The sequence below is a fragment of the Melospiza melodia genome, chromosome 10 (genome assembly GCF_035770615.1).
Source record: "Melospiza melodia melodia isolate bMelMel2 chromosome 10, bMelMel2.pri, whole genome shotgun sequence".
Lineage (NCBI taxonomy): Eukaryota > Metazoa > Chordata > Aves > Passeriformes > Passerellidae > Melospiza > Melospiza melodia.
Window position 1 is genome coordinate 27,255,303 of NC_086203.1, and position 19,489 is coordinate 27,274,791.

At 41.1% G+C, this 19,489-nt stretch overlaps 1 protein-coding gene and 1 long non-coding RNA gene across 12 annotated transcripts in view; one reads left to right on the top strand and one right to left on the bottom strand.

Annotated features, from left to right (window-relative positions):
- The first annotated feature begins 134 nt into the window (after positions 1 to 134).
- Positions 135 to 11,955, top strand: LOC134422339 (uncharacterized). Its single transcript, XR_010028792.1, has 6 exons — positions 135 to 407; positions 738 to 4,004; positions 4,290 to 4,525; positions 4,788 to 5,120; positions 6,101 to 6,337; positions 11,851 to 11,955. It is a non-coding gene; the product is annotated as an uncharacterized LOC134422339 (long non-coding RNA).
- Positions 11,956 to 14,165: 2,210 nt separating this feature from the next.
- Positions 14,166 to 19,489, bottom strand: part of FOXP1 (forkhead box P1) — a 377,541-nt gene continuing 372,217 nt past the window's right edge. For all 11 annotated transcript variants that reach the window (XM_063165022.1, XM_063165025.1, XM_063165020.1 and 8 more), the window contains one exon: positions 14,166 to 19,128. In XM_063165022.1, coding sequence (XP_063021092.1) covers positions 18,984 to 19,128 — 145 coding nt within the window. In that variant the 3' untranslated portion in view covers positions 14,166 to 18,983. The remainder of the gene's footprint in view (positions 19,129 to 19,489) is intronic.

Consider the following 19,489-nt stretch of genomic DNA (forward strand, 5'->3'; position numbering starts at 1 on the left):
TAAAATATTAAAGTTGTTCTGATGGTTGGGTTGGTACGGCTGCTTTATATGAAAAGAATTGAGTATCCCAGAGCAATTACATTGCACCAAGCACATGCTGTGGATATTATATTCTGTATTGTTATTTTGTTCCATTAAAAACATTTAAAAGCCTTCTTAACATGGTATGACAGAGTTTTAGGCCTCTCTTTTTTGTTAGAAACAAGTGGCAAATGATGAGGACAAGTGTAGGAAGAAGATGCTGGCAGAAGAATAATCTTCTTCATGGTCCTTCAAGAGGAACAATGGAACCATCTTCCAAGTGAGGTGATCAGTGCCCCAGACTGGTCAGTGCCTCACAAACAGGCTACGTTGTCATTAACAGGCTTTAACTTTTGGTCAGCACTGAAGTGGACTTGATGATCCTGGTAGGTCTCTTCCAACTGGATTTCCTCTGCTCTGTCCAAAATAAATGTGTGTGGAAATGCTGAACTGACAGAACCAGAAAGTGGTTTTGACATCGCAGCTTTTGGAATCTGTGGCATCTTTGGAAATCTTTGCTACGTTTTCCACTGGCACTGCTTTCTGTTGTGGGATTTTAGAGAACATTCCTTGAGGGGCTGGTGACAGTTGTGCTCTGGGTTGTGGCCCCTCAGGTCTTGAAAACATCCAGGTTCAGGGATTCCACAACATAGTTGGACAACCCATTCCAATGGTTAATGATCTTTACAGGGATTTTATTTTTCTTCTCTCTCCAGATTGAACCTCTCTCATTCCAACCCCTCTGCCATGGGCAGGAACACTTTCCACAAGATCAGGCTGATCCAAGCCCCACCTGACCTGGCTTTGAGCACTTCCAGGATGGAGCAGCCACAGCTTCTCTGGGTAATCTGTGCCAAGTTCTCACCACCCTCACAGGTCAGAATTTCTTCCTAATTATTTCTACTTCTTCAAGGTCAGACAGCGTGGTGCTGGACAACAACCTTTCTTATTTTCATCTGGCATGAACATTTCTGCTCATGTGGGCCTTGAAATACCCACATTTCCCACATGACCTCAAAAATTCCCATCACTCTCAAGCAGCATCCCCTGCCATGGTCCCACCCTGCCTTGCTTCTGGGATCTGTCTGTGCTTTGATGGCTGAGAGGGATGGAGGGCAATCACAATGAGCTTGAGCTGGCACTGTTGCTGTACCCAAAATACAGAGCCTTTCTCCATGTGCTGTGGCATCAGGGAGCGGTGGGAGGGACAGGCACATTTTCCCTGGGCAGAAACTCCCTGTCTCAGAGGCAGGAAGCATTGCAACCCTGTGAACATCATACTTTAGCTAATCCAGACCCCAGTAGGGAGCTGGGGCTCACTAACTCAGCATTGTGGCATCCTGACACCACTGTGTGGCATCTGGAACCCAAGCCAGTATTTCTACCTGGTCATCTGGTGTACTACCTGATACATCTGATAACCTGATATGTCTGATAACCTGATATATCTGATAACCTGATTAATGTGCCTGGCCAAGGCTTGCTTGGGGGTCCCCACAGAGGACAGGGAGAGGCAGGGATTGCTCAACCCAGCTGCCCCCCACCCCTGGATGCTGCAGCAGTTGTTTTCCATTGCACCCACGGCCACGTGTCACCTGGTGTTATTTGGAGTGTGTGCCCCGTTCGATGCCTTTTTTCTGAGCATAAACTGGAAATTACTGATTCTTACCTTACACAGCTAGTATAAAAGCACTAATGTCCTAATGAAGAGTCTCACTTAGCTAAATGCTTCATACAGCTGAGTAAAACAAAGAATTTTACTAGAGCTTAACCCAGTCCTTAATAAGCTTTTTAACCCTGACCTTTCAAATCAATGATCTACCACTGGTTTTACCTTTCAAGAAGGAATTCCATTTTCAAGTGATAAAACATATTTTGCACTCCTTACAATCTAATGATTATTCTCAGCGTTACTGGATATATGAGGCCATCAAACCATTAGAAGGTATAAAATGTATTAATGTACAGCATTCATGGCTACATTTACTTTAGAGTCAATAAAAGGGAAACAATTTATAAAGGGCATTTATGCTCATTACGGAATATCGATAGATTGTTTCTCCCATCATTCCTGAAGTATGAAGGACTCCCCTCCATGATGGATAGGAGAGGATTTGCATAAGCTCTTTGCTTAAACTCCTGCAGCCCTGAGCTGTGTGCAGGGTCTGTGGCCAGGCTTTGGGCTGGAATGTGTGGGAGCACCCACAAATTCTTCCTGTCCAAGGACTGAGCATCTCAGTTTGGGAGGTTTTCACAGCACCCTTGTGAAGGTTCTGTAGAGAACCACGGCACTTTCAGCACCAGGCAGGAATTGTCACAAGGCTGTGGGCAAATGGAATCTATGTTGGAAAAGAAAGGAATTTGTTTGTGAAGCAAGTCAGGGCTGGAGCGCACAAATGAAGGCAGAGCTTTGCTGACCACCTTCATAAGCAGGGAGAGGGACTTTTTGACACATATGGGGAAAAAAAAAGGGAGAGGAATTACATGGAGTGTAGAAGATGCTGTAGGAGCACTGTAGCTACAGGTAGAGGCAAAAATTTCATAGTCTATCCTAGTGAATAACAACTGCAGAAATATAATAACTATGAGGAGTCGAGTGATTAAGGCACGGGCCTGAGTCTCAGCAGACCTGGATTCGGTTCCTGGCTGTTTTCAGATTTCTGTCTGACTTTTGGCAAGCCTCTTCAACTCTCTGCGCCTTGGTTTCCCATCTGTTAAAGAGGAATAATAATATTTCCTTTCTTTCCTGTCTATTCCAGCAGCAATCTCTTCTGGGCAGGCACTGTCTCTCTCATGGCTTGTACAGGACTTTGCCCTTGGATTTTCATACCTACCCTAAAGCAGGAAATAGGGATGGGGAGCACCATGACATGGAAGCCCTCTTATTAGCAATTTCCTGTCACTGAGGATCTAAAAGGTGTGCTGCAAGTTGTTAAATAGAGTCCTTAATATCAGTTCTTCCAGGACAAAAGAAAAAAATATCAATCAGTAAATTAGAGAAGGAAAGTGATTCACATACCTATCAAGATTTCTAAGTCTAAATGTATTTTCTGAAGTAGAAATATTCCAGTTTGAAAGAACAGAGAAAACATTAGCCATGGCACAAAAGCAGAGGGCTGGCCTTCTCCATTTCTGATCTTGCTCCTCCAAGTCTGGCTGCTCTATATGGACTGACCTTTTTAGCATTTCTCACTGACAAGACATTGTCTTGAGGTACATTGTGGCTTCCTGACATGCTCGTGCTCCTGGCCATCTGGTGGGATGAAGTTGTGCCCACTCAGAGGCACACACACCCTGCAAGGGTGACTGGGTAATATCAGTTGCAGAGCACTGGTTGAAGAGAACAACCAGTAAATATATAAAATTAAATCTCAGCTGCAGAGGCTTTCTGGTAATAAGCAGCCCCAATTAGAAATGCAAATGTCACTGAAAGGGAGCGTGTCTGTTGACAGTAGACTTTGAGGAAAGCTTTGGGTTTAGTGCTAGGAAATTAATCTTTAATTATGAACACACCTCACTTCTGAAAGAGGTGCCCTGCACTCACTGAACTGACAGCAAGTGAAAGTTTCAGGCTGCTGCTTTCTTCTGTCAAATGGAGCATCTCTCACCAAAAGAGCAGAGGAGAAACTTGTTGGCTGCTCCTTGTGAGCTGGGGCTGGCTAGTGTCACTGACCCTCCAGACAACCAGGATTCACCAACACATTAAAAACACTGGTCTTAAAACATTCTGTCTCACATGCTCTTGATAAATATAAGTATCTAGATGAAGAATTGTCAAAGTTTGGGGAAGAAAAACAGTCCTTGCTCCTGCAGTTCTCTCCTTCCCAGGCTGGGTTGTCTGCCCTCCATGCAGAGCACACTTTTCAGGCAGAGGGGGGACCACACCAAGCTACAGCAAACCCTTCTCCAGAGCAGCCATGAGAATGTTCAGCACCTCCACTCCTGGGCTGGCTGGATTATTAAAACAACATTTCCACTTCCAAGTAAGTAAATAAATCTCACTGGCAAGTTTGTTTTGTGTCAGCCAACATCTTATCTCCCTGAAAACTGGGCTGGTGTCCTGCAAAGCTGAAAACTGAATAGTCTAAAACCTGAGGGCAACAGCCAAGAGATACACCAGATCCATCTTCTGAGGTAGCAGATACAGTGAAGTAAGCAAATACATTCTAGAAATCCTATTATTAAAGTTACAAAAATAATTCTGTTTCTTTAAGTTTGAAGTTATGAACCTTTGCTGTCATTTTCCCAGCAAGCTTTTGTTTTTTCAGCCTACAGCTAAAAAGCTTCACCCCAAGAGCTTCGTTGCCCAAAAGAGGCCGTGCTGCAAAGCCACCTCAAAAGGCCCAGAACACCTGGTTTCAGGCACAACAGGAAGATCAGAACATACCTTATCATAAATATGCATATGCGAGGCAGGAGCCCGCCACCTTCTTGGAGTGATGCCATAATTGACGGAACAAAGTACAACAAAACTTCACATCACTGGTGGATCAGAAGAACAGAGGTAACTGAAAGGCTAGAAAATTACAGGTTTACTGACATTCTGCTCAACCTTACCCATTCTTTATTGAAAAGAGATAATAACCATCTATAGGAGAGCTGTCTTAAGACTCCATTCATTCCCTTTCGCTAGCCCAGCTGAGAGGTGGTATAATATAAAGCACACCAGCATCTGGCATGTCATTTAATTACACCTTCAGCTTGCTGGGAAAATGTTGGAAGTGTCAAGGTAAGCAAACTATAAAAATATATTTTGCTTGCTACAGGAGAGCTGCTGAAATGGCAAGCAGAGGCCGGCTCCAGATATTGGTCTGGGTCTGTGAGAGGAAAGTGATGCAGAGGAGTCTAATTCATGAACAATTATCACCCTCTGATAAGACACCATCTGCTCCCAGCTGCCTGGCTCCAATTCTCCAACAGACAGTTGGGAATTCCTCTCCAAATAAACCACTGGTGTAACAGGAAAACAGAACTGTAAGCTCCAGTGAGGTTGCGCCTCCTTGCATCAGCACCGAGTGTGTCTCACTCTTTCAACCAAGAAGTAAAAATAATACTGGGAAAGGCAGTAAAATGCCAGCAACCACCGCTGAAAGAGCCAGGTAGGTCTTGGTTTAGCTCATCCACCTGATACGTGCTCTGCTCAACATTAAGAGGCTGTTAGAGATCACTTACAGTAAGGATGAAGGTAGACTAATATACCTGTAGTAGTGGGCACATTTTAACTGTGACTTTTGCCCTGAGTTGATTCAAGGGGCTCTTTTAAAGAGCACAAACTGATCAGCAAATCAGTCAGGTGGTGTGTTTCTGTGCAGAAGGCCAGTGCTATCCTCCAGTAGCCAAGGAGAAGCCCACAGCCCTGTGAAATGGCCAGCAGTGGAGGAGTTCCAGGTTCTTGCCATGTCTGTGTTTCTACACCAGTATGTTTGTAAGAGAGAGAAAAAAAAATTCTAATTTCAGACAGCAGAATTGAGATTGTGCTGTTGTTGGAGCATCATAGGAAGTTACATCCATCCCATGGTACTGGGGATTGGCTGCATTTGGCTGAAGCTCTGTGAGCATCACCCCTGCAGCACCATCCTTCTCACCAAGGCTGCTCCCAAGCCACTGCTCATTAAAAGGTCAGTTCTCATTGTCACTCCTGTGAAATAAGATTGGCCTCTCCATCAACACTTCCTCTAGGCCTTGATGCTGTGCACACCAGGGACAGGAGCACTGAGGAGGGGGTTCAGCATCCTACCCCAGTCTGCACAGATAACCTCAGTGCTTGTTAAACCAAGGATGACCCCTGAGCCTCTGACCCCGGGGGCTGGCCTTGTTACAAGTAATTGAAGTGAATGAAATAAATCACAGGGTTTTTTTCTTTGTTTATTGGGCGGGGTGGGAGGAAAGGAGAAGAAAGTTCAGCACAGAAATTAGTCACCTTGTTTTGTTCTTACTAATGGAAATTTCTCAGAAACCAAAATAAAGGGTGTCATATAAAAACCCGAAGAGCACAAAATTGGCTTGAATCCACATCCTAACTTTTAAACCCAGAACATGAATGCAGGTGTCTGCAGCTGACCATGGTATTTTTTTTCAGCTCATCTGAGGTATGAGTCACTTCCATCAAAAGAGGAGGATGCCTTGATCTGTGTGTGAGCGAGCTTTGGAACAGCAGCTGTTGGAGCAAATACAAACATCCATGCCAAGGATTGTGAGGATGGAGTTTATCTAATATGTAAAAAAACACCTGCTGCAAATGAAAAATTACACCCACAACCACCTGAATAAGATAAGCAAATGATGGGGGAAATGAAGAGACAGATTTATTATTAATGTAAGTTGGAACTTTTGAACCAAACATTTCTTTTGCAATGGAACAGTAGGATGCACAAGGAAATAGCACTCCTTGCCCCAGACCCGCTCAGCAGCATTTATTTTGCCTAAGTGATTTTCTTTTCTTTGCTAAGTCTGGTAGAGATGAAAACACTAACCCAAAGAAGATAATTAAAAGCTAAATGAAACCACATACAGCTGTGCTACTACATGGCTAATGAACATGCAAATATATACATATGACAAGGACATAATGCGGGCTGGCTGCCTTGAGTGGTTAGTGCAGATTTCCAAGAGCTGGAAATGCTATTGATTATAACTGAGCTAAACTTCCTGACTCCAGACTTCAAAGATCAGCCTCAATATAATCATCAGGCAGCATATGGGAGTGTGGCTGCAAGGAGCTGATGAATAATGGCTCGGGGGCCTGAATGTTTGCGCGTAGGGCGGGAGATGTCCTGGAGATGTCCTCTGGGCTGTGGGGTGCAGGCTCCTTGGCAGCCAGGACCAGCACCACAGAATCCTCCTCAGCCTCTTGGCACACTCGGTCCTGCTGACAATTAGGGGTTTGGAGTTATAGGTTTTAGCTGGGATGTTTATTTTTCCTTTCCCACTTCTCTTGGCAAGAGGCTGATGTGTGGTGGGGACATTTTTGGGAGAACCGGGGAGGGAGGTAACAGATACAAGGCAAACCTTCTGGGGTCCTATAAAGAGAAGCAGCATATAAAGGTTGTCCTTTGAGGGTCTGCTGCCACGTTCACATGAAAGAAGACAAATCTGATTTTCCTTATCAGTTAAAAACCTCCCAGCTGACAGTAACTCCCCAGCCCACTCAGAGATGAGACAAGGGAGTCAGGGCTCGGTCCTGCACCAAGTTCTCCCATGGGAGGGACCTGGTCCCACTGCCTTCCTGTGCCCCTTCACTGGCACAGCACCACTGAAATATCCACTGGGGATGTCACAGAGACAGAGCAAAACTCCCTCCTCCTCCATGATGGCCACAGAAAGGCCACACAGACCTGGGCATGGCCACAGGCAGGAGAGGAGCATGGAGGGATGGAGCACAACCTTGGATGTGGGAGGAGATGATGGATCCACCAGGATGGCTAAGAGAAGGGACAGCTACCAAAAAAAGAAACCAAAGAAACCAAATTTGTGCAGAACACAATGGTTAGTGCATAAAAATTAATCAAGTACTACAATGACTTGCTTTATTCATAATACTTAATGGTCATGTAATAGGAGTTTTTATTCAGCAGTTAAAGTTCATAAGTGCAGGTTTTACATGTAGAAAGGTATTATGCTGATAGTTTAATTACACACCTTTCTGCACACCAAAGGAAATGGGTTATGCGGGTTTTATAATTAAAGACGGACTTCAGAGGGGAAATGAACTTTGCAGTTAGCAACATAATATTTGATTTTTATCAGATGTTTTTGTTTTGAATTCGCCAGCACTTGGTGGTGGTGTAAACAGGTGAGAGTGCTCCAGACTGCATGAGGTGTCAGGAGAAGCTTTGAAAATGCAGCAGAAAGTAGCCATATTTAAAAATAGCCAGTGTGAGCATGAGGTATAAACATCATGTGTTTGGAAAGCTCTCCAGACTCTGCCCATGCAATTATGCACAGAGCAAGTCTGTCCAGTACGTCTAGGAAACAGGGGAAAAAACCCAACCCAACAAGTAAGTGAAAAATAAACCCCAGTGCTTGCCAAAATAATAAAAAACTTCACTTTTTATTTCTCTGATTTTTTGTTTTAAATTCATTTCATGGCCAGTGAATACAATTTTCCCCTCCTGCCTGCCTGCAGAGGCAGCAAAGCCAAAAATGTGATGGATGTTTGTGTGTGCACGTTTGCTGTTGGAATACACAGGACTGACTGCTCTCAATATTAAAGGCAGAGAGTGGCATGAGCCATTGCCAGGTCACAGCCAGCTCCTGCTATTCCCTAATAACCATGTGGGGGTCTGTACCCAACAAGGTTAGGCTGGGCAGGTCTGCAGTGCCTGGGATTTCCCTCTTTTTAAGTTTTAGGAGGCTTTATTTAGCATAACCTCATTCTTATATACATATCGAAGCACATTAAAAGGATATGTGGGAATATATATATATATATATATATATATATATTTGTATTTATAGATATATTTTTATATATGTATCTATTTATAAACTGCTAGGAGACATCAATTTATTTATAAACTACCAGGAGTAATCTATTTTTTTTTTTTTAACACAGCAAATACACCTACAAGAATTTTTCTAAAGTCTAAAATATTTCGAACATCACCAACCGCTCCTCCCCTCGTGTGATATAAACTGACAGGCTCAGGCTTTTATTGTGCCCAGCACAAATGAACATTAACTAGTGGGTTGAACAAAAAAAAAAAAAAAAAAAAAAACCCAACAAAACAAAACCAACAAAAAAACCCCAAAGCCAAAAGAAGAAAACAAAAGACTTTCCAAAAACAATAAGCAAGGGCAAGGCCTGAAGTATTTTGAGCACGCCCTTTCCTTTCTGGCAGGGCTGGGAGTGACTGCCCTGGATGTTAGGGTTTGTTGGTGCAGTGCAGGTGATGGCACACGGTGCTGCCTGAGACAGGGCTCCCTTGGCTGGGCACAGCTCCTCGGGCACTCTGGGCCTGCCCAGAGCATCTGAAATCAGGCATTTCGCAGCCAACTACAGAGCAATGATTTAAAAATCCTTTTAACGGGTGTGGACGCGCAAGAAAAACAGGAATAGTTGTGTGAAGGGTGCATCCAAATATAACTGGACATTTTTTTGAATTTCGCTGGCTAACTGCATAAATTAATGACAATGAGAAAGAGCTGTAACTGTTTTTCTCTAATTAAATCCATACATTTTGGCTCTACTCATCATCGTTAACATACTGTTAAAAGTACTGTTGCTGTATCTTTCAACCCTCAGCCTGCAATCAAGCCCTAGCTGCACTGTGGTGGATTTCAAACAGTCACTTGTTTAAAAATAGAAAGTGTTTTTTTTTAAAAAAAAAAAAAAAAAACAACTGACTGCCAGCTGAATGCAAACAGGTAAAAATTAACATATGCAATTGTCAAGTGTCAGATTCAGCTCCTGAGCCACCAAGATTTACATTGCCTGGTGAGGAGCTCACAGCACTTTAAGGCTGTATTGCCCACAGGCTGAAGTTGTGCAAATGAATATATATCCTTAATTTTTATTTAAGTTACAGTATGCTTTCTGTGTGGGGTACCCATCATTTGCTCTTGATAATCTCCAAATTTCAACAAAATATCCCATAATTCCAGAGGATATTTACTCCATGGGGTAAATTCAGGGTCTGCCACAAGGTTACAGAGATGCTTTCCATGATACCCATTCCTACCATTGGCATTCCACCCTTGCAACAGAGGATGCTACTACACCTTTTTTTTTTTTTTTTTTTTTTTTTTGAAGTCTAACAAGGGTAATCATAACAGGATTAACAGATTTTTTTAGCCCCCCCACCCTGCCCTTATCATATCAAAGAGAGCATTAGACCAGAGTTATGATTAGATGTGTTTTTGCTGTATATGGAATTGTATTAAAATTAATGAGTGGCTCAGCCACATTTGCTATCCACTGTTCTGTTCTCTAAAGCCACTTCTCCCATGAAGGGCAGCCATGAGTGAAGGGAGAGCATCCAAATAAGTATTTTGTAAACATTTGAGAAAGAGAGATAAATAGCCACATGCAATCACACCATCTTACCTCAAATACCCACTCAAAAATGAAATAATTCCTCGCTGAACAAGCCAAGCCTGGCTCCCTAAACTGGAAGGAATTGCGATGCTGGTAAACTTGCAGAAATATTTTTACAATTTTATTAGAGGTTTTAATTCAGTGCTTTATCTACCTCTGTTAGTCTGCAAAATAGCTTTAAATATTCAAGTGGTAATTAATGAATCTTTTATGTTGCAAATCAAACATTTTCATCTGTGCTGTGGTACAGTGGCAGTGAGAAGGAGGGGTTTAAAGTGTAATTGTTTCTCCTGTTCCCCTCACAGCGCTGAATGCCTTTTTACCCTTTATTATATCATTGGCTTTTGCTTCAGTTCATCAGCACTTTGCCACATCTTATCGGTCGATATTTGCTGTCTATTTTTTATTTATTTTTTTTCAGTGCAAGATTTCTTACTGTGCTTTTGCCAGAGACATTCCTAAGGAGATGGAAACTCTCTGAATGTGGAATTTTCGCATGAGTGCAAAATAATAAAAAGCATGTGTGTATTAAAAAGGGATCAACTTAATGGGAAATGAGCATTGGGTTACATTAATATTCTATTACAGTAAAAATCATATTTAATAAATTTTCTCCAGATTTTTCAGGACCTTACTGTATTTTTCTAAGTCGGATGCCAATCCAAAGAAACAGTGTATATGATACATTTGATTTATGTTAAGTAAATAACCTGCACAGCCCATTTTTCAGTTTAAAAAAAAAATATTAAGTGTAGAAACACACACCAGACTGAAATGTGTGCTTAGTTTCCATCTGCTAGGAGGAATAGTGTTGGTCTTGTGCAGCAGAAAGCCTTTATAAACAGTATTCTATTTTATTGATGCTATATGTGGATTTTTATGTTATGTGGCAAGCGAAGGAGAATGAAAACACTGTAATTTATCCAAAACCATAAAATTATACTAGTACTAAAGTAATTACTTCACATATTAAAATACAGTTTCCTTTGCTTTCTTTTGTCATCACATAAAACGAGGCGTTGAGCGCGGAGGGGCCGGCGCTGCTCTTGCCTCCACAAAGGATTGACACATCCCGGATCAGACACTATATCACCTGACCCTTGTTGTTCTGTGACCCTAATTAATATTATACTCGCTGACATTTATGTATCAGAGCAATAAGCTAAACAGGAAACAATTTATGTCACCTAAAGCTTTTTAACAAATCGATGCAACTATTTGTAATTGCTTGTTTCACAAGATTAAAAGTACTCAGCCTTGATCTTCGCCCACAGTTTTGTGGCCAACATGACCTGTGCTTCCGTTGTAAAATAGGAGAGTTAGTGATCAGCACCTATTTCCATCAAGTAATCCATATTGCTAATATTTCTGGAATTTTAATGTAGTTACAATTTATAGCCGATCAAATGTGGTTACCTAAATTGCTGTTGCTAGTAGACAGTTTAACTGTCTTTATTAATTACAGTATAATTTAATGTTTGAGTACAGGCACTTGTGTTGGTCATTTTTACAGCCAAAGCAGTTATGTGCCTTATGACGAACCATTTTAGCATTTTCAATGGAAATTTGCTAATATGATGAGTGATAAAAATGTCAAATTCTGGTAAATAATGGTTATTGCTTTGGCTGGAATTAATCCTTGAAAGGACGGTTACCTTCAAATTAACATTATAACTTGAAGAAAAAAAATGTTTTTCATGCTTCTGAGAGGCATAAAAAGTAGTCACTGGGCTCCTCTAAATAAACACAGACAAAATGGCACACAATGGGGTTTTTTTCCCCTTTTTCTTTAGGCTGACAAAGAAAATTCCTGTGGAAGAAAGGAGGAGGGATTGGTAAACACCCCAAGGTGGTGTCGCTTGCTATTTGCAGCTCATGTGCTTTGAGGATCTCCAGCCAAGGTAATAAAACAGGGCAGAAAGAAGGACCTTGCTATGCCCCAGCTCCAGGATTTGGGTAAAAACCAGTTGTGGACACCATGGAGGCTGCAAACACACCTGAGGGCCAATCTCACCACCTGAGTCATCCCTGCTGGGGAGAATGGTGGCTTGTGGCTATGTGAGGATGAAGAGTGTTCAATGTGCCAGAATTAACCACCACTGCTGAGGATGAAAGATAGCCCTGATTAACACACCATTAAACGAACGTTTAACATCATCATTGAAGACTGAGCCTGATTAATAGGTCAAGAAGGGCTAATTACACCTTGTTGTCAGGAAGGGTGTGTGTATGTGTGGCTGTGTGCGAGTGGCACCAGGAATTGCCAGTCCCTTAAATTACACCAATAATGTGAAGTTTGTCAGACTCTGTGACCATGGCCCAAGGTAAATGTCACTGATGGGATCATCTGCCGGGAGCAGGTGGGTGCGCAAGGAGCACATCAGCTGCCGTGTCCTCCTGGGCCTCCAGCTCCTGAGCTTTTCCCTCTGGGACAGGAGAAACCCAGAAAAACTACTCAGAGGCTCCAGTTTTCTTTGGAAATTCCTCAGAGACGCATTGCCTCACCACTGCCCATAAAAGTGCTTTTCAGCTGTGGTGGAAAACAGCGTTTCTGCCTGGAAAAGGTATTTCCCAGCTGCCTGTTGCTGGTGGAGTAGGAAGGCATTGTGTGATGTTCCAAGATGGAGCAGCCAGGGAGAAGAAATGTGATTAATAACACAAAGATGATACAGAAGGTGGCCAAGAGCCAGATTCCCATCCGCTGCTCCAGGCAGCACTGACTGGGAGAGGAGGGGAAATGATGGTCCTGCTGCTCAACACAAGCTGCGTGTGGCAGCATCTCTTAAGCCCAAGCCCACGGGCAGTCAGCAGATGACAAACAGGACATTTGGAACCCCAAATCATCTTTCTGAGGTGAGATGCCCAGGTAGGTGAGCAGCCAACTAATTTCTGATGGCTTTGTAGCCCCTGACCTGCCTGCTGGTGACCTGTGTGGGGACACAGAGTCCCCCAGGAGAGGCTGAGGGCCCTGCTGGGGCTCATCCAGGGACACATTTCCTACCTGGAACTGACTCCCCCCATTTTACAGATGCACCCCACACCAAACAGCAGCTTCTGGCTCAATCCCCTCTGCCTGTGACTTTGGAAAATTTAATCCCACAAATCCTCTCCAGTTTACTAAAATCTCACTGGTGGTGGAAGTGCACCACACATCCAAGGCCGAATTTGTATTCTCCGTATTTTGATTATTAAAATCTACCAGTCCGTACCATTTGGGGACACACAATAATGAGTGTGCAAAGTTCACCTCCCCCCGCCCCCCGAAAAATAGTTATCTGGTGTAATTTTATGATAGAATATTTTTATAAAATCATTTGTACTAATTTAAGCATTTATCATTATATGCAAAAAGATTTCTTGATGAGAATATTATAGACGGTGCATGTTTTTGACATTAGCATTTTATTTGGATGACTAATCTTGCAGATGTGAAATTTTAATGAATTATTCATGAAAAATCTCTCCTCTGAAATTTCAGTTTGCTGCTAATGCTAGTTATTAAACATTTTATTTTTCTTTACAAAACTTGATGAGGAAAATAAATGTGTGCTTACTCGAAAGAAAAAGAAGGTGGGTTTTTCCTTCAGCTCGTCTCAGGTGACAGTGCCAGTTGGGACTTTGCTGCTCACAGTTTTAAGGCCCAAGGGGTTGATCCTGCAAACCCCTTTTGGCAGGGTGCAGTGCACATTCCCAGCCCCTCTTACCAAAGCTAACAGCACCATTATTCCCATCAGGGCACTGCACTGGGAAGGAGCTGCAGGATGAAGACCCCAACCCTTTGAGAAAGCAAAGAAAGAACCCCCTGCGACCCCAGTGGGCAAAACTGAAGGACTTCCTTGGAAAAGAGGATTAATTCCTTGAATGACAGCGTCTTCCGTGCTTCCAGCGTTCCAGCCTCACCCAACTGCCCTGTACAGACTGCCCACAAATCCACCACTAAAATATTCTGTACTTGGATGTGGTTGAGAAATGTCAAGGCAAGAGATGAGATTTGTCCATCCATGAATGAGCTAGGATATGGCTGAGGTGCCCACAGATCAGGAATGTGACATCAGAATCACTGTGAGGGGGAACAACAACACAAGAACTTCGGACATGGCAACTTGCATTACCAGTGTGAACAACCAGCATTTTTATTGCATTTGAGAATGCTATAATGTCAGTAATTAGTACTGACTACACAACATTTTTTATTGTCTGTATCAACAGACATGGAATGATGGAATTACAGTTGATGTAAGGAATGAGTTTCTTTTATGCCTTATCAAAAAAAAAAAAAAAATCTTGTTACTGGCAGCACATACACACGAAGCACCATGCTAACAGTCTGGACTGTACCATTTTCATCAAGGCTTATGGGTAGAAGATACTTGGTTACCTGTTCTGGGCCCAGTAAAATGCAGTCCTGAACTGCAAATTCACCTCGCAAGACTAGAATACTAAATGACTTCTGAAACATCTAAAAAATCACTCTGAGTTCATTAACCAAAGGTACCAAAGGATTTCAAAAGAGTTTAAACACGTTTGGTTTTTTTTTTTCCATGCTATAATGAACGTGAGATTATTGGCGATCTGAAAACTACAATAGTTCAAAATTATTTTAAAAAACTTTATATATATATATATTTTATGTATGTATATATATAAAATATCTAATGATCTGCAATATTTGTAGAACCAGCATCCCTGCCCCGGTCTCTCCCCAAAGCTGAGCTCCAGGAAAGGGGAGGTGCAGGACCTGCCGTGGGACTCTTGCGAGTGAGAATCAAAAAAAGGTCATTTTATTTTTTTTTGTGGTCACTTGTTCTACATAAGCCTTGATTTTGTTTTTGTTTTTTTTTTTTCTTTTTTTCATTTCACTTCTAGTTGAATGCAGAAACCTAACAGGTTTTACATTTACAAACTTTTTTTTTTTTTTGTGGACAAGGAAGGCTTTGACTCTCATTCCTGACAGCGATTTACCTGATACATGGTACTACTTTCATAATGTACGCTTTTCTTTGAGAAAAAAAACATGTAACAAATTGTCTTTACATCTTGGCACCTTGTAAAGTTTTTTTTTTGTTTTTTTATACAAAAAGTTCAATAGTTTGACACTCCCCATTATTAATCACTACTTCACTGATAAACTTTGAAAGTGTGACCCTGGAATTCATCATGCAAAATATTTACTGCAGCAGGAGAAAAACATTTTTTTTTAAACAATTTTTTTTTCCTTTCAAATATATGAACTTTGTTTAAGACAGCCAGAAAAGGCAGTGGTAAGATAACAGAAGGGGTGGGAAAGTATCAAAAAAACCAGCTTAAACACAAAAACTGTACAAAAATGCTTCGATCAATGATAACAGGAGAAAAAAAAAAATCTGTCAACTATGTTACAATTTAAAAGCTGAAAAAAAAAGTCAGGGATTTTCTCCCACATGTCAGCAAATGTCATCCAATATTCTTAAAGCAAGGATAACTAAATAAAATACATGTGCAGCGTATTCTGCAATTCCATTACATACAGTAGTTTTTTTTTTCAAAGCTATTTTTTAGTATAGTTAATATAAAGCAGTTGCACAAAAAGCAAAAGGTGTTTTGACAAACAGGTCTGCATTTATTCCTTTTGAGGAATGATATCTAAAAAAAGGACCTTTCCACCTTTTCCTCCCTCCCCACCCTCCCCCCAAAAGACAAAGGCTCACACAGACACAGTGGGATATATATGTACAACATAATAAACCCCTCCCTAAAGAAGCAACTGTATATCCAAAGGGATACAGAATCAGAATTGTAAAAATCATAGTGAAGTTTGCTTGATGTAAAGCCTGAGATTTTCAGTTGGTTCTTCTGCAAGGCTGCAACACCTGCCAGATATGTTAAACTCTAATTTTTTGTTTCTTTTTCTCTTTTTTAAATTTTTTTTATTTTTGCTACAGTCTTTAGACTAAGCATGCAAGACATACAACTAAGTGCAACTGAGTGAAATGTATTTTTTATTTACTCATTCCCTAACAGTTTGGACTGAGGTATGCGTACTAACAGTTTTCTCATGCTGTTATCTTTACTCATGTCTAGCTACACATGCTGAGAATGAACTAATCTACCAGATTTTTATCCCCCTTCTGAATACCGAACTAACCAGCAAACCACTCAGTTTTGAAGCACAGGGCTCAATTCTCATGATCCCTGTCTGGCTACCGCCGGCACGTCACGAAGCTGCCTGGATATAATTTAAACCAAAACTAAAAAAAAAAAAAAAAAAAAAGAAAAAAAAAAAGAAAAAAATTTAAAGAAAATGTTTCCAAATGACCACAGACTGTCCTTTTTTTTTTTTTCTTTCTTTTTTTTTTTTTTCCTTGTCTTTTTGAAACAGAAAGCAGAGTTTTATAAAAGTAACTGCCAATAAAGTTTTTTGTACCAAAGCTTATGAGTGGACAGGAGTGTTATTTCCTTATGAAAAATGCTGACCAAAAACTAAACAAAACTGAGTAAATGTGCCAAGATCAACCAAAATTAAAGCAGACATCCCAGCACAGTCCCGGAACAGAAGTGGCACACAATCTGTAGAACCAAAGACCAAAAATTTTTTTTTCCTTTTTATTCTAGAAATACCATTATGTCGTCCAGATAAATTGTGGGAGCTTTTCTGTTCTCTTCTGTGTTTTATTAAACTGTCTCCTTTATCTGATACTCTAATTTTCCACAAAATAATTGTGTCTTTGCTTTCTTCAGCTCCCTTCTCATAGCTCCCCCAGTAACACTGATTCCTAGTTTTAACCTCAAAAGCTCTCCTCGGTTCCTCTTTACAGACTTTCATTTTGGTCACTGTAAAGAATTGCAAATAAAAACTAACAACTTTGGTTCAGACATCTACTTGGCCTTCTAAATTTTCTAGAATAAAGGAGCAGTTTCCCTCTCAGGTTAGCAATAGCCCACATCTTGTCATTTCCCTCTAAATTCTTCAACCTCCTTTGATCAACAATAAGAGGATATTTGGCTTCATAAGATAAAGCATATAACAGAGAACATAATTTACCTTTGTGTAATATCTTTGGTAATTTTAGGAAAAAAAAAAGGTACAAAGAAGAATATAAATTAAGCTCTGAAAGGCTTTTCGAAATAATAAAAAAAAGCTACAGTCCTACATAAATAAATGAGTGACGGAAAAGTGGTTGCAGAATGAAAATGTTTAGGTGTTTGGTGACTGAGGTTTACTGACCTATGGCAACAGATTTTGTATGTCATGTTTGCTTTGCAGAGCTTTGCCAGTTTTGCCTAACAAGCCCCAGCGCCAATTCTCTCCCAACTCTCCCAACTCCTCCGGCGAGGTTTCCATACTGGCTGGTGTAATATTGCATAACAATCCTAACTGCAGTACTGGATTTGCACAGCTGAAAATTAACACTTTAGCATTAGTGGGGCCCCGTCCTTATTAACTCCCGTAACAAGTTCAATCTGAAATCTAATTTGTATTCAAACAGATTAACGCCACCGAGCAATCCTGAACTGATGTTTAACCGTGAAACATCACCATGTACAGTAACAACTTAATGAAGTCATCTTTCCAACCACTATTTGCAAATGCAAATGTAAAAAAAACAATAGAAAAAAATAAAGTTGTAATAATAAATGTTTAGGTGCCCATCTCGGTAATCTTAGATATTCCAGAAAGATGTGTTGACCCATTAGAACTCGTGTTAAACAACCGAGAACCTGCCACTGTACTATTCATTCTCTACTAAAAGTGAACTCTGTTGGTGCTGCATATGTTTCTTTGTGCTGTTCAATTTTGTGGCATTTGCTAATATTCACCGTTGCTGCCAAAAAAAAAAAAATCAAAAAAAAATAATCAAAAAACCTAAACAAAACAAGAATATATTAAAAATACTGCTTTGTGGAATGAATCTGTGTTGCTTCCTACAGTGTTTCTATGTTCATCTGTCATTCATTCTCATTCTTGCAGTACTTCGTTCCTCTCTCTCCGTTGGACAACCCTTCCACATGTATCGTGCAGCATTTGGGACCTTTTCAAAAAACAACAACAACAAAGAAGGAGACACCGAAATGGAATGTTTTCCATAGCTAAAGAAAACATGGTGGCATCTGAAGGAAACTGGAATGAATGACAGAAAAAACTACAAACAATTCAATGACATTCAGCTTCGTATAATAAAAACACCTATTAACATTCATCACAAAGTACAGAAAACGTTGAAGCCTCCGAGAGGCCCTGGGCCCAGATGAGGCCTGAGGTCAGAACTTAAAATGGTAGAGGAGAAGTGGGGCGGGGGAATAAAAGCAATACATTAAAGAGTTTGGGATAATTTTTTCTTTGAACCCCTCCCCGATATACACGCTCACACGCACGCACACATACCCACACACGTGCACACACAGGCCTTCCCCATCCCAAATGGAAGCCAAAAAAAAAAAAAAAAGAAAAGAAACCAACCAACGAAACAAAAAAAAAAAAATGGAGTAAAGGCAGTGATAATCAACATGCAGTACTGTGCAAATATGTTGTCCATTGGAATCCTTAAAATCTGGGCAAAGACTTGATCTGCAGTTCAGGTGTACATGCTCAGTTTGATGTCCTCAAGTGTCCAAAATTGGCAGGACCTGCAGTCCACAGCTGGCTGCTAAATGCAAGTGAATCAGTTTAGCAAATTTACAACACTGATGTTGACTGTAAGAGAGGAAAATCCCAAGTACCAAACAAGTCCATCCAATGCACAGAGTACAAATTCCTTTTTTCAACAAAAAGTAGAAAAATCAAAAATACTCCCAAATGGGATACTTGATGGCACTAAGAGTTAACATATTTCATAGTTGTCAAAGTGGACTGAGAATCCTCCAGACTGTACAATAATGGAGAGATTTCACAGCTAAGTTTGACGTGTTCTTCCAATCTTCATTCTCAGGATAATGATGTCAGACATACTCATTCTATGTCCTCATTTACAGGTTCATCTTCATAATCTCTGTCGTGATCAAAATCTGGACTGTGGTTGGCTGTTGTCACTAAGGATAGTGGGCCTTCATTTTCATCTGGGTCTAATGGTTCTTCTTTGACATGCACAGGGTGCCTGGGAAAACGAAACAGCAGACAATCAGCAAGTTGCTCATTAAAAAATGGTTTTGACAGCACAGGTGGTTTGGGGAGAAAGGCAAAGGTGGTTTGGGGGGTTCAGACATGGAGGGCCAGGTCTGAGAGCTCCAGGCCACCAAGGAGAAGACCCTCAATGTCTGTGCTGGCCACAAAAGCCAAGCGAAGCACAATCTCCCAGGTAACAATCAAGAGAACAAGAGTGAACAGCCTTAAGTTTCCCCACAGGAGGTTTAGTTTGGATATTACAAAAATTTCTTCACAGAAAGAGTGATCAAACACTGGAACAGGCTGCCCAGGGGAGTGATGCAGTCACTGCATCCAGAAGCCTTCAGAAAACA